At 37.5% G+C, this 15,623-nt stretch overlaps 1 protein-coding gene across 1 annotated transcript in view; it reads left to right on the top strand.

Moving 5' to 3' along the window:
* Nucleotides 1-15,623, top strand: part of PCMTD1 (protein-L-isoaspartate (D-aspartate) O-methyltransferase domain containing 1) — a 91,231-nt gene that overhangs the window by 67,407 nt on the left and 8,201 nt on the right. Inside the window, exons 4-5 of the mRNA XM_049765864.1 lie at nt 12,356-12,527; nt 14,407-14,530. Coding sequence (XP_049621821.1) covers nt 12,356-12,527; nt 14,407-14,530 — 296 coding nt within the window. The remainder of the gene's footprint in view (nt 1-12,355; nt 12,528-14,406; nt 14,531-15,623) is intronic.

The raw sequence follows: 15,623 nt of genomic DNA, 5'->3' as shown, positions 1-15,623 counted from the left end.
GGAGCAATTTCTGAGCATGGAGCCAGGAGTAACCCCTGAGCACTGCCGGGTGTGACCCAAAAACCACAAAAAAAAAAAAAAAAAGAAAATAATATTTTATTATGAAGGCTCATTTTTATATCCCATGCCTTTCACACTTTGTTGAAAATATTTAGATAATATTTTTAAATCTTGGATTTTCCTAAAGTTTCATTTAATGAAAACACACACACTATATTCTTTGTACCTTACTTTGAATAATATTTGAATTATTCTGACCTGATGCAATTAGAAGGGAATTCATTTGAAAAGGTAAAAGTTTTATTTTTAAGAAATGCAGTAGCTTAATTATTAATAACATGAGATATTAAATGCTAAACTGCATTTTAGAGATCAAAAGACATTGTGAAGTTTGATCTTTTTTTTTAAAGTAGTCCTAGCTCTTGAAAGTCATAATGCATATTTTGGCATTGCATTTCAAGGAAAAGAAGTTTGTGTGATTCATTTGGCAGGTTGTTTTGGATGAGGTATGAAAACAAGGTAGGATTCTTTTCTGTGTCCTCTAAGTCTTTATTCCTTTGGAATAATTGTCTGAAATTTCAATGACAGCATCCTGTGGCACGTGATAAAGTAGGTGTGCAATTTGTCAGCCCCAACCTCAACAGTGTATTGAAGGGGAATGTTGTCTTTTCTACTCTCAGTCAGCTCCTAGACCTAGAATACCCGTCTAAGAGGGAAGCTACAGGGCAAGGCTAGGTCACCCTGGTCTCCTAGCAGCTTATCAAAAGAATTATATGGGCAAGTTGGCAAGGTCCCTGCTGTGAAGGAAACCATCTCTCCATTTCAAGATGAAGCTGTTCCTGCATGCACGAGTAAAGAAAACCACTGTTGAGGTAAGTGATTAGAATCCTGGTGTTCTTTTGGTTCAGTGTTCATAACCTAAATGAAGATTTGTCATGCTCTTTATCCCTATAAATGATTTTTCAGTGTCTAAGTTGCCAAATATCTTTTCTCTACTGCAGTGTTAGATTTTTAGGTTTAAATTCAGAAGTGACTATACATATATCTAAGTGAAATACTTTGTAGTTAGAATTACTGAATTTTTCCCAATAGGTACATCGATAGGAGTATAATTTAGGAGTCTAAGTTACATCTTTCCGTGAAATTTTGTTTTGACAATTTTTTAAAAGGAAATGTATTTGTTGCTATTCATTTTGTCATTATTCCCCAAAATCAGGTATTATTGAAACTTTGTGAGCCATCCTTTCACAAATAAAGTTATAACCACATAGTGTCATTTGGGTGGACTTCATCCTTTTTTGCTTATATTTCCTTTTCCTAGAGTTCATGATTCTGGTTGATGGAACTGGATTTTCTTTCTATTTTTAATAAAGGCTTTATGTATAAACAGTGTAAAACTTTTATATGATGATCTAAGAATTTGTTAGCTTATTTCTGTAGTCTTCTAGGTAATACAGAAATTGTATTTGTGGTTTTAGATGTCTTTTACCTATAATGATTTGTGTAAACAAGTTAGTGAAAAGATAAGAAAGAAATTAGTTTTCTTTTATCCATTGGGGGAGTTAATAAGACTGTGACTTACTGTGAAGCATGATTAACATCATCTGTGTCTTAAATCAATGAGTTCATATACATGTGCTGTGTGATGGATATTAGCATACTCATTTGCGCTCTCCCCTGAAAAAATTTTAAAATTTTTTTCTTAAATATTTTATTGTGGGGCCGGGAAGGTGGCACTAGAGGTAAGGTGTCTGCCTTATAAGCGCTAGCCAAGGAACGGACCGCGGTTCAATCCCCCGGCGTCCCATATGGTCCCCCCAAGCCAGGGGCGATTTCTGAACACATAGCCAGGAGTAACCCCTGAGCGTCAAACGGGTGTGGCCCAAAAACCAAAAAATAAAAAAATATATATATATTTTATTATAGACTTTATCATTGGTATGAACTTATATGGAAATCATTATAAAATTAAACTATTACTTTGCAACTAAAATGCAAAATGTCTGTCAGATCCTTAGCACATACCAAGTCTGATATACTAAAATAAAGCTCATCTAAAACTCCATTAGGAAGATAATAACCTATTTATGTTTTTAAAATGTTGTGTTTACAATTTAAGAGTTGTTTTGTTTACTGTTATAAAGATATCTTATTGGTAAGAGGTTAAACCATAGTTATAATAAACAGTACATATATGAGACCCTTATCTGTGATTGACTTTTTTATAATAACTATGCACTATTTTAAAATAGCATTACATTTTTTACATATATCTAGCAGGTGAGTTTTCAGTGTTCTGCATATTTTAGTGCCAACATGAAAAATACACTTTATTCTCAATATTTATGTCCTTGAAACTTTCAGATTTAGCAATAAGAGTCCTGTTTTTTGGTATATCTTATATAAATATATAAGTATAAAATTAGACATTTGAGTATCATAATAAAGGACACTAAATTAAATATGCCTCAGAAGAGAAATTTCATAGCATAATTATCCCATTTGCATTAGTAGGAGTTGTTTTAAATTTTAGAAACCTAATTTTTTTCTATAAGATTCTTTAGAATACTAAGAGAAAGTGAAGTACATGTTTTTATGTGAATTTTAGTGAAAGATATTAATTTTTCCTTTGAAGAAAAATTACTTATTTTTTAAAAGCTCAAAAATAAAAATTGTTTCTCTTAGTTATAAAACAATTGATCTATTCATTAAAATGTAGTTTTAAAAAAATCTGTTTGATTTTGCTGTTATTGTTATTTTGGGGAAACCATTTCTTCGAATATAGAAAAATATTGTTAGTTATTTTAAATAACCAATTTAGTAATATAAGAACTGTCATATTAATAGAGTACCATAGGCACATAATGGTGTGGGGTTTTTTTTGAGGGGGTTATAATTGTTTCTGGGAAAGCTTTGAGAGTCCTGAGATTTTCATGATCAGTCTGTTTGTCAAATTGGGTTCAATAGGTAGGAAATAAAGAAAAAGCATTTACTTTTTTTTTTTTTTTTTTTTTTTTGGTGTTTTGGGTCACACCCGGTGGTGCTCAGGGGTTACTCCTGGTGGTCTGCTCAGAAATAGCTCCTGGCAGGCACAGGGGACCATTTGGGACACCGGGATTCGAACCAACCACCTTTAGTCCTGGATCGGCTGCTTGCAAGGCAAACGTTGCTGTGCTATCTCTCTGGGCCCAGCATTTACTTTTCTTATTGAATCACTTAGTACTTTTTTGAAATGTATAGATGATATAGGTTAAACTAAACCCAGAGAAGGAAAACCAGGAGGATGTTTCAAATTGAAGATTGTGTAAAAAAGGAGATATCTGAAACTACCTCTATCAGGAATAAGTAAAAGGGTATTAGCATTGGCTGTCAACCTATAGAAGCACACACTTAAGGTTTTTGGGCCACAGCCAGTCATACTCAGGTTACTCCTGGCCCTGTGGTGCCTGAACGATCATCTGAGGTGTCAGGATGGAACCCAGGTTGGCTGATACAAGGCAAATGCCCTACCTGCCATACTATCTCTCCAATCCCAGGAAAACACACACACACACACACCACACACACACCACACATACACACACACTACACACGCACACATGTATGCGCGCATATACACACTCGTATACACATTCTCTCTACATACGATAAATATAAAAATCTTTGAGATATTTTATTCTCTTTTTTTTTCTGGCCACAGGGCTTCCTCTTGTGATCTTTTTCTTCTCCCTTCCCCTTCCCTTTACTCTTCCATTTCTCCTTTATTCCTCTCTTTCTGTCTCTCCCTTTCTTTCTCTCTCTCTCCCTCTCTCTGTCTCTCTCTCCCCTTCTCTCTCTTCCCCCCATTTCTCCCTTTTTTGTTTGTTTGCTTTTGGGGCCACACCTGGCACTACTTAGGTACATTACTCCTGGTTCTACATTCAGGAAACACTCCTGGCAGGCTCAGGAGGACCATATGGGAACCCCGGTTGGCTGCATGTAAGGCAAACCTTTTTTACTAAACTTTGGAAGTCCCATATAAATCTCATTCATGTGGTGTGTCTGTTTAAACAAGCTATATATTTGGTGCTTCATTATTTATACGAGGTTAGTGGCCTGTTCTTCTAGCTGGGATTGCCTTGTCTCACATTTCAGATTTCTCAGGTAAACATTTTTCTTTGATTCTCATTCTAATAATCATATTCATTCTCCTTATGAGCACTTATCCCAATTGTAAATTAATATTTAATTAGTGATAGTATTTGATACTTGTTTCCATGGTAGTTCCATTATTTACTTGCAACTTGGTACTCAATAAATACTGAATGAATTGACCTTGTTTTTGATTTTTTATTTTTGGGCCACATCTGGTGGCACTCAGAGGTTACTCCTCACTCTGCCCTCAGAAATCACTCCTGGAAGACTCAGGAACCATACGGGATGCTGGGAATCGAACCTGGTTCTGTGCTGGTCATCTGTGTGCAAGACAAACACCCTACTACTGTACTATCTCTCCAGCCCCTGACCTTTTTACCATAGTATAAGGTTTCTTCCTCAGTCATACATTTTATTTTAGAATTAGACCCTAACTCCCTCTTTGGGGGGAGGTGGGAGGGCATACCTGGCCATGCTCAGCAATGACTCCTGGCTCTGTAGTCATGGTTCACTCGGTGCTGGGGGAACCATTAAAGATGCTGGAGGTTGAATACAGGTGCATGTAAGGCAAGCTTTTTACCTGCTGTATTATTGTTCTGGCCCCAGACCCTAAACTCTTTTTATTTTATTTGCTGGAAAGAGAATACATGAAATACCACATGTGGAACATGTTTTAATTGTCAGTAATGTCCCCTCTAAAACTATTTTAATAGTTCTGTAAGTTATAATATACATATAAACATATATGGTAACAGGAATCTTGAAACATAAATGCAGCTTTTTTCGTTTCTTTTTTCGGGAACCGGCTCCCAAGCTGGCTCAGGAGGTTAGGAGCCCCACTGATGATTCTCATCTAACCTTGATGGTGATTCAGTGCTGGGCCAAAGATGAGATGCTTCTTGTGCTGGGGTGCTGTGCATGTTTAGGCCATCCCAGTGGCACTGGGTCTCGAGGACTGCAGCTGGAAATGCTAAGAGGACCATAGATGTTTGCTTGTTTGGAGGCCATACCTGGCAGTGATCAGGGTAACTCTGGGCGGTGTTCAGGGATTGCAGTTCTCCAGGGTCCTTAGGAAGCCAGAGATCAAACGCAGATCAACTGTATGCAAGAGGAGCATCGTAGTAATTCTCTAATCCCCGATATTCAAATATGTGTGTATGGATGTTTTTAAGTTGGCTTAGTAGTTTTGTTAAATAAAGTTTAATAACTTATACATAAATTTAAATTCCTTGCCACCATGAAAGCAATGATTGGCTTAATTTTTATAGAATTTTGGGACACTGGTGATGGGAATGTGGCACTGGTGAATGGGGGTGTTCTTTACATGACTGAAACCCAACTACAATCAAATTTGTAATAAAGGTGTTTAAATAAAGATATTAAAAATAAAAATAAAGGCAAGAAAGAGAACAAAAAATTATTTTAAATAATTTTTAAGAATAAAAATTGGGGCCCGGAGAGATAGCACAGCAGCGTTTGCCTTGCAAGCAGCCGATCCAGGACCAAAGGTGGTTGGTTCGAATCCCGGTGTCCCACATGCCCCCCCCATGCCTGCCAGGAGTTATTTCTGAGCAGACAGCCAGGAGTAACCCCTGAGCATCGCTGGATGTGGCCCAAAAACAAAAACAAAAAAAGAATAAAAATTCAAGTCTTCATTGATGATAGATTGTATCCTCATTTTTAAACCTTTCATATGAGTTTGATAAACTGATCCATAGTCCAGTATAAAAGGGAAATTGAACATTGTTTTCTACCCTGGGTAAATTTACACTTTTGTATGTAAAGCCAAAAAGAAAGCATGAAAATATTTTTTTTAAAAAAAATTTGGACCAGAGCAGTGGCACAGCAGTAGGGCATTTGCCTTGCACACAGCTGACCCAGGACAGACCTTGGTTCAATCCCCAACATCCCATATGGTCCCACAAGCCAGGAGCAATTTCTGAGCATTTAGCCAGGAATAACCCCTGAGTGTCACTGGGTGTGGCCCAAAAGCCAAAAATAAATAAGAAAAGAAAATATTATTTTAATTCAGGAAGATAGCATTGTAAAACTAATACTTGAAACCTTTCTGAATGCAATAATAGACACTTGTCAAAGGAAGAGGAAAAGATATTTTAGTGAAAGGAATAGCACATATACAGGATAGGGTTATGAAATACTTTTCTAATAGTTCGTTTAAGTTATTATAAGTGAATCATTCAGGGGCCAGAGCGATAGCATAACCAGCATCTCGTATAGTCCCCCCAAAGCCTGCCAGGAGTGATTTCTGAGCACAGAGCTGCTACAGTCACGTTTGGAATTATAATCAAACAATCCACGCGAAGGGTCAAGTGATTTTGACTTCTCTAAGCGGGCCTTTTTGGCACATAATTCCTTTTTCAGGAGAGCACTACACGTTGGTGTGTGTCCTTCCTGAGTGGGATAGTTGGTGATGGGATAAGTTTTAGTTAGATAGTGGTTAAAAAATAAAAATAAAGGGAGGTAATACAAATTAGCCCATTTAAACATCTCATTTCTAACCACCTGCATCTTTGTCTTAGTCATTTTCTTTATAATTTAAATGTGTTTTGTTGTCTTTCATAGTTAATATTTTCAATTGCAAAATGTTTTACTGTGTATTTTAATGTACTTAGCCTGTTTTTAAAATGTATGTTATGCATGTATGCTAAAGTACTTGTGTATAGAAAAGGTTATAGGAACAAAAAGTTCCCCCAATATAGTTTAAAAGTATAGGAACATAAAAGTTCTGAAATAGTGCTTGGTAAAAAAGCATTAATAGAATTTTAGGTTACAGGTGTAGAGTATATTTTGCAAAAATATGTTTTTGAAAAGGGCTGGTATATTAATTTTCACTTTATTACGTTGCTGCATAAAAATATTAACCCACCTTTGGCTAAAGGTGGAGTCAAAATTACAAAAGGCTCTTTTTATATTTTAAAGAAGGGGGAAATGTTACTCCACCCTGGATTTACGTGTAGCGACCTGAAACCCACCCATTTCTGGGAGGGGTCTTGGGAACCGGATAATAGGTGTGACTTTACCTGCAAAGCCCGGCCCATTCCTGGGAGGGGTCTTGGAATAGGTAGTTAAACCCGGGAAGCCAGGGGATTAGGGGTCTTGGCCTTTTGGCCCTGCTGGGGGCTCTGAGGAAGATGGCTGAAAGAGTTAAGACGCAGGGCTAGCCAAGAATGGCTGAATGCTTAAAAGGTTATGAGATAGGCCACACACATGTGGTGGCTAGGGCCTAAATAAAGATAATTCTTCTTGAATAAAATAAATAAATAAAAAAGAGTGAATTGCTACAGTCACGTTTGGAATTATAATCAAACAATCCACGCGAAGGGTCAAGTGATTTTGACTTCTCTAAGCGGGCCTTTTTGGCACATAATTCCTTTTTCAGGAGAGCACTACACGTTGGTGTGTGTCCTTCCTGAGTGGGAATGTAGCACAGAGCCAGGAGTAATCCTGAGTGCTACAGGTGTGGCCCAAAAAACAAACAAAAAAGAAATCTAAATAGGATAGGTTGTGAAAGCATTACTTTATATACTATGAATCAACACTGTAATCAGTACTAAGTGGTCAGGATAAAATTAATTTGATTTGAAATTTTATACAAACTACTACACCATTTTGTTTTGTTTTGCTTTTGAGATGCTATATATCTCAGTTACTACTCAGTTCAAAGCAGCAGTAGAAAATATTATTCATTCTGTTCTCTCTTCCAACTGTGTATAACTCTCCCCCTCCCCACTTTTGACACTGTGGTTTGCACTATTGTTAATGGAGGGATGCCTTGCCTGTTAGTTTATCTACTTTAAGTGTCAGGTTCTTGTCCAGAGTGATGAGCTCCAGTTGTCGTTGTCCTAGTAGACCTTTCTCTACTCTGTCTACACTCACTGCTCTTTGTGGCAAGCTTTTTATCCTGGGCTGGACCTCCTGACCTTTGTCTCTAATGTATCTGGGTATTCTTACCATATTATCTCTTATTTTCCTTATGAGTGAGATTATTTAATCTATCCATTTTCCTCTGGCTCATTTCACTCAGCATAATAGTCTCCATGTCCATCCATATATAAGCAAATTTATTGACTTCAGGGACCAGAGCAGTAGCGCAAAGCAGTAAGGTGTCTGCCTTGCACATGCTAGCCTAGGATAGACTGTGGTTCGATCCCCTGGCATCCCATATGGTCCCCCAAGCCCAGAGCAGTTTCTGAGCACATAACCAGGAGTAACCCCTGAGCATCACCGGGTGTGGCCCAAAACAAAAAAAAATGTATTGACTTCATTATTCCTGACAACTGCATAGTATTCCATTATATAGATGTACCACAGTAGTTTTTTTAGCCACTCATCTGTTGTCGGGCACCTGAATTGTTTCCATATCACTATTGTAAATAGTGATGCGCTGAACATAGGAGTGCAGAGGACTTTTTTGTATTGTATTTTTGTTTTCTTGGGGTATATCCCAAGGAGTAGTATTGCTGGATTATATGGAAGCTCAATTTCTAGCTTTTTGAGGAATTTCCATATTGTTTTCCAAAATGCTGGGCCACTCTGCATGCCCACTAGCAATGACTGAGTGGTTTTGTGTGTGTGTGTGTGTGTGATGTGTGCCAGTATTTGTGGTGTGATGTGATATCTTATTATAGAATTGATTAGCATCTCTCTGATGATTAGCATTTTTTCATGTACCTTTTGACCATTTGTATTTCTTCTCTGTTCATTTCTTTTTTTTTTTTTTGGTTTTTGGGCCACACCCTGTGACGCTCAGGGGTTACTCCTGGCTATGCGCTCAGAAGTTGCTCCTGGCTTCTTGGGGGACCATATGGGACGCCGGGGGATCGAACCGCGGTCCGTCCTAGGATAGCGCAGGCAAGGCAGGCACCTTACCTCCAGCGCCACCGCCCGGCCCCCTCTGTTCATTTCTTATCCCTATTTTTTTGACGGGGTTAGATGTTTTTCTTGCAAAGTTCAACCAGTACCTTATATATTTTAGATATTAACCCCTTATCTGATGGGTTTCGGATGAAAATTTTCTCCCATTTTGTGGGTAGTCTTTGTCTCCTAGTCACTATTTTCTTTAAGGTGCAGAAGCTTCTAAGTTTATCGTAGTCCCATTTGTTGCTTCCACTTACATAGCCAGTGGTGTTTCTGTTTTCTTCGATTCCCTGGAAGAGCTAGAAGAAGATTGACAGAAGATCCTCTTTAAAGGTTTGAAAGAATTCACTAGTAAATCCAAGTAGACGTGGGCTTTTGTTTTGAAAAGACTTTTGAATAAAGCTTTCCTCTATAATGAGAGTTCTGTTCAGGTAATCCAGATCATCTTGATTCATCTTTATTAGGTTGTAGGAGTCCAAACATTTATCCATTTCTTCCAGGTTCTTGTTTTGTAGCATAGAGATTCTCAAAGTAGTATCTGATTACTCTATGTATTTCTGTAGTGTCTGTAATGGTCTCCCCCTTTTCATTTTTGATTCTGCTTATGTTTCTCTCTCCCTTTCTTTTTGAGTCTTGCTAATGGTTTTTCAATCTTGTTTATTTTTTCAAAGTACCAACTCTTGCTTTCATTGATCTTTCGGATTGTTTTTTTTTTTTTCAGTATCCAGTCATTAATTTCTGCTGTAAGTTTTATTATTTCCTTCCACTTGCTTACTTTCATCTCATTTTGTTGGTCATTTTTCAATTTTCTTAGCAGTATCATTATTTATGTAGGCCTTTTCTTCCTTTTTAGGAATGTTTGTAAAGCTATAAATTTCCCTCTTTTTTCTTTTTTTTTGGGGGGGGTTGGGTTGGGCCACACCCAATGACGCTCAGGGGTTACTCCTGGCTATGAGCTCAGAAATCACTCCTGGCTTGTGGGACCATATTGGATAACAGGGGATCAAACCATAGTACGTCTTAGGTCAGCCATGTGCAAGGCAATTGCCTGACCACTGAGCCACCACTCTGCCCCTAAATTTCCCTCTTAATACTGCTTTTGCTGAGTCCCACAGACCCTAATAATCCGTGTCTTCATTCTGATTTGTTTCAAGGAATCTTTTGATTTCCTCTTCAATTTTGTCTCTGACCCACTGGTTGTTCAGTAGTAAACTGTTTAATTTCTCTTTTTAAAGTTATTTCTCCATGTCCACTTATAATTCACCTTCATTTTCAGTGCTTTATGGTCTGAGAAGATAGCAGAAATAATTTCTATCCTCTTGATCTTATGGATTTATGTTTTATGATCCAGCATGTGGTCTACCATGGAGAATGTACCATGTACATTGGAGAAGAATGTGCTTCCAGTTCTGAGAGAATGTAGAGTTCTATAAATCTACTAAGCCACTCTCTTTTATTTCTTCCTATCTATGTTAAGTTTTAGCCTGGTTGACCTATCAAGGGGTGACAAGGAGATATTGAAGTCTCCCAGTATTATTGTGTTGCTACTGATGCACTTTCTCCCAGTATTATTTTGTTGTGACTGATGTATTATTTTTCAGGTTTATCAACAGTTGTTTTAAGTATTTTGCTGGCCCATCAGTATGTTTAGAAGTATTATTTCTTCTTGGTGTTCATATCCCTAAGACATTCCCATCTCTTTCTCTTGTAACCTTTATAAGCCTAAAGTCTATGTGGGCTGATATTAAAAGACACCCCATCCTTTTTAAGAGAGTTGTTTGCTTGACTATTCAGCATCTTTCTGTAGGCAGCAAAATGTTGGTTCAATTTTTTATCTATTTTGCCATTCTTTGTTTCTTAATTGGTATGTTTAACTGTACTATCCCTCGGGCCCTGGGTTAAAGTATTCTTGATGAAGCATTCATTTCATTGAAGGTTTTTTTGTTTGTTTTGTTTCGTTTTTTTGTTTGAGGGTTTTTGTTTTTGTTTGGGGGGAAGTTTAATTTTGGTTTTGGTTTTGGTTTTTGGGCCACACCCGGTGATGCTCACGGGTTACTCCTGGCTATGCACTCAGAAGTGGCTCCTGGCTCAGGAGACCATATGGGATTCCGGGGGATTGAACCGGGGTCTGTCCTGAGTCAGCCACATGCAAGGCAAACACCTTACCATTGTGCCATCACTCTGGCCCCTTCATTGAGTTTTGTTACTATATCCCACCACTGTCTTTGTGTTGTGAGGGTTGTTTGTGATAATCCACTGGAAATCTTAAGGATGCTTCAATGTAAAAATTTTTGTTTTGATCTTGCTGCCTTCAGTATTCTATCCCTATCTGTAGTATACATCATTATGACTACAAGCTGCCTTGGGTGCTTTCCTTTGGGTCTCTTTTAGCTGGTACTCTTCAGGCATCCAGGGTGTGGTTGCATGTACTCTTAGCTCTGGGAATTTCTCTTTAATGATGGATGGTTTTTCGTATGAATTTTCTTCCTCAGTCTCAGGGATTCCAATGATTCTTAAGTTGTTTCTGTTGAATTTATCCCAGACTTCTATTTTCATCTTGTTCACATTCTTGGAGGACTTTTTCCATAGTCTGGTCATTTATTTTAAGGCTCTTTCCAACCTCTTCTGTTGTATGGAGTTGTTAGGTAGCTCATTTTCCAGCTCACTAATTTTATCCTCAGCAGCTGTTACTCTGCTGGTGAGGCCTTCCAATGAACTTTTCATTTGCCTATCAAGTTTTTCATCCCTATTATTTCATTTTGAATTTTTCTTATTTTTGTTTTCATGTCTTGAGTCCTGGTTGTGGTTCGTTCAGTTCTTTCCATTCTTTCTTTCAGTTGTTTGAGCATCCTCCATATTTCTTCTCTAAAGTCTATATCTGAAAGGCTATATAGGTGGTTTGGCATTTGTCAGGTCATCAGAGCTACCATCTTTATTCTCTAAGCATGGTACGGGTCTATATTGTTTCCTCATTATCACACTTGCAATGTGGTGTTTTCTACGTGTCTTGCTGGATTTCACTCACCTGGCTGACAATTTGGGGTCCTGGGCGCCAGTGGGAGGCTGAGGCTTTTCTCTTGGTTTTCAACCTCTGGGCGAGGCCAGCTTACCTGGCCTGTGAAGTGAGGTTTCAGTGTGGCAAAAAGTCAATTAATATTTTGAAACCACCTAGACTATCATTAATAATATCTAATCACTTTCAAATGTTAAATATATTTAAGTCAAATTTTATATATCTTATCATAAACTTGGTAACTTTGCTCTTTCTTAGAACTGGATTATGTGAATTTTTCAGACTTAACTTTTTGTGTAATGAATAAAAAATAATTGTTTTTCAATGCAGATTTGAGTTCTGTGAACCTGCATTTGTGGTTGGTAATTGCCTCCAGATAGCATCAGATAGCCATCAGTATGATCGGATTTACTGTGGAGCGGGAGTTCAGAAAGACCATGAAAACTACATGAAAATACTACTAAAAGTTGGTGGTATTCTTGTCATGCCGATAGAAGACCAGGTAATGTCCACTTAGTGTCTTATTCTCTCAGTATTATATGAAATATTTGATTTAAAATAGGAAATGCAGTAGATTTCCTAAATATTCCTTTAAAAAAGGAATATTCTTTATAGATACCTCGTACAACTCAGGAGTAAGACCTGCGCACTGCTGGGTGTAGTCCCCAATTTTTTTTAGAGAAAGAAAAAGATGTAGTAGAGAGCTGATTAAACTGGTGACATGCATATTCAGCATGAGTAAAACACAAATTTTATCCCTGATATCATCCCACCCCCACCCACCAACCCATACCAAAAGAAGGGGCTACTAGGAAAATCTCAGTGAAAAAATGTTTCTGGAAAAATGATACTTGCAGAGTTTAAATCCCAAATAATAGTTTTCTTCTGTTTTTGTTTTATTTTGGGATCACATCTGGCTGTGCTAAGGGGTTATTCTTGGCTCTGTACTCAAAAATTACTCCTGTAGGCTTAGACCATATTGGATGCCAAGGATATAAAATGAGTTGGTCATGTGTAAGGCAAACTCAAACTCCCTATCCTCTCTACTATCGCTTCTACCCTTTTCTATTTTTCTTAAATATGTTTTCAGTCAAATTAAAACACAAATTTCCATTGGTATCTTTTTTTTTCCTTTGGTTTTTGGGCCACCCCCAGTGACGCTCAGGGGTTACTCCTGGCTATGCACTCAGAAATTGCTCCTGGCTTGGGGGACCATATGGAACGCGGGAAGATTGAACTGTGGTCAGTCCTAGGCTAGCATAGCACATGTGAGGCAGATGCCTTACTGCTTGTGCTAATGCTCCAGCCCCACCATTATATTTTTTTACAATTATATTAATGTAAAATGTGATAATGGCCTCATTTTTATAATGTGAATTGAAGATACCAACTCATTATGAATCAGTGTTTTTATGTTGTGGATACAATATTTCCCTTCCCCCTGTGGATACAATTTTTAAGTGACACATTTCATTTCTTTATTATAAATACTGAGTTAGACATGACTGAAACCTAATCACAATCATATTTGTAATCAAGATGTTTAAATAAAGAAAATAAATAAATAAATACTGAGTTAGGATTAGAAATAGAATTTATATTCTTTTTTTTTTAGAATATTTTTTGTTTTGTTTTTTCGGGCCACACCCATTTGATGCTCAGGGGTTACTCCTGGCTAAGTGCTCAGAAATTGCCCCTGGCTTGGGGGAACCATATGGATGCCGGGGGATCGAACCGCAGTCCTTCCTTGGCTAGCGCTTGCAAGGCAGACACCTTATCTCTAGCACCACCTCGCCGGTCCCTAGAATTTATATTCTTACCATCATGGCTGGTATTATAATAAAACACATTGTTATGGGGCCAGAGAGATAGCATGGAGGTAAGGCATTTGCCTTACATGTAGAAGGACGGTGGTTCAAATCCCGGCATCCCATGTGGTCCCCCAAGCCTGCCAGGAGAGATTTCTGAGCGTAGAACCAGGAGTAGCCCCTGAGTGCTGCCGAGTGTGACCCAAAAACCAAAAAAAAACCACATTGTTATGACTAGAGGCTTTGGCCAAATAATTGGACATTTGTAGGAGATATATTTTGGGAAATGTGGCAGGAGTAGTTTGTAATATTACATTTAGAAACTATCAGAACATGCAGTTATTTGACTACATTTGGGTGTTTCTTGGGTATAGAATTGTTTTTTGAAAAGCAGATATTTGTAATTTCTTTTACATTAATAAATGTTTAATTCATTTAAACATTAGGTAATTTATTTGGTTACATTCAAATTTAAATTCAAACTACTGACTATTACCTTGTTAGAATTGTGACTCTAAAGTGATCACTCTTCCAGAATTAAACATGCATGTATCTTTTGTCCTCTCCACCTAGTTAACACAAATTATGCGAACTGGTCAGAACACTTGGGAAAGTAAGAACATCCTTGCTGTTTCATTTGCTCCACTTGTACAACCAAGTAAGAATGACAATGGCAAATCGGATTCTGTTGGGCTCCGTAAGTAACTGTTGATCTTTTCTTTTTTTTTATTATTTTTTTTAGTATTGATCTTTTCTGATTGTGAATTTTATTCAACTCTTTGCTTGGGATTAAAGATGATATATAATTTAAATATGTACTAATATGGTCAACATACTTATTCAATTTGTTTTTTTCTTTTAATATCCTTTTTTCTGTTCATTCAGCTTACTGCCTTCAGGAAATGAGAATAAATCAAGTCAAACAAAAATTATTTGTTAATTATAGTTGTGAACCATGCTAAATTTGGTGTTATTATTTTCAATACTGAGGGAGACAACCATGTAAAACCCTCTTTTTTTAAGTCCCAAAGACCATGGGTCTCAAAAATATATTATACAGTCTAAGGTGATTGAGGGTCAGTGATTTGGTTATAGAAGATACAAGATGTTTCTTAGATTTGAAGAGAATCGGTGTGAATGTGGGCAGTTTGAATGTTGAAAGGTGGTACAGTACACATGTGTGGGAGAAGAGCACATGTGTTATGTTTGCTATGTTTTGAGTTGCTGACAGAACTGTCAGGTGTTTGAGTGGGTATGAACCTGTTGTATGAGGGTCATGAAAATTGTGAAAATTCTTGACATGAAAGTGATATGTGAGTGGCTGGAATGTTAGTACAGTGAGTAGGGCATTTTTCTTGCATGTGGACCACCCAGGTTCATTTCTCAGCATCTCCTATGATCAGAAGTGATTCCTAAGTACAGAGCAGAAGTAACCTCTGAACATCAGTATGAGCGGCCCTGAAACAAAAACAAAGCCAAAAGTGACATTTGAAGTCATGACAATGAGTGAGAACACTTAGGAAAGAATAGGTCTAGATAAGAACTATTAGGATTGTACCTGTGAACCACCAGGCTATCCGATAAAACAGAGTTAGATCATGAAAAGAGAGCCACCAGTGTGCACAGCATGTTTAAAACTCAGAAGGAAATGTATTTCAAAGAGGGAATGATTCACTGAGAGCTACTGAAACTTCAAATGAAAAAATAAAAAGATTGCCATATCATAGTTCGGGGAACTAGTAAGTAAAAATGTCCAATAAATGAGTTTATCATAATTGCTTCTTGCTTCA

The sequence above is a fragment of the Suncus etruscus genome, chromosome 19 (assembly GCF_024139225.1).
Source record: "Suncus etruscus isolate mSunEtr1 chromosome 19, mSunEtr1.pri.cur, whole genome shotgun sequence".
In the NCBI taxonomy this organism is placed as follows: domain Eukaryota; kingdom Metazoa; phylum Chordata; class Mammalia; order Eulipotyphla; family Soricidae; genus Suncus; species Suncus etruscus.
This window is presented reverse-complemented; position numbering and strand designations above follow the sequence as displayed.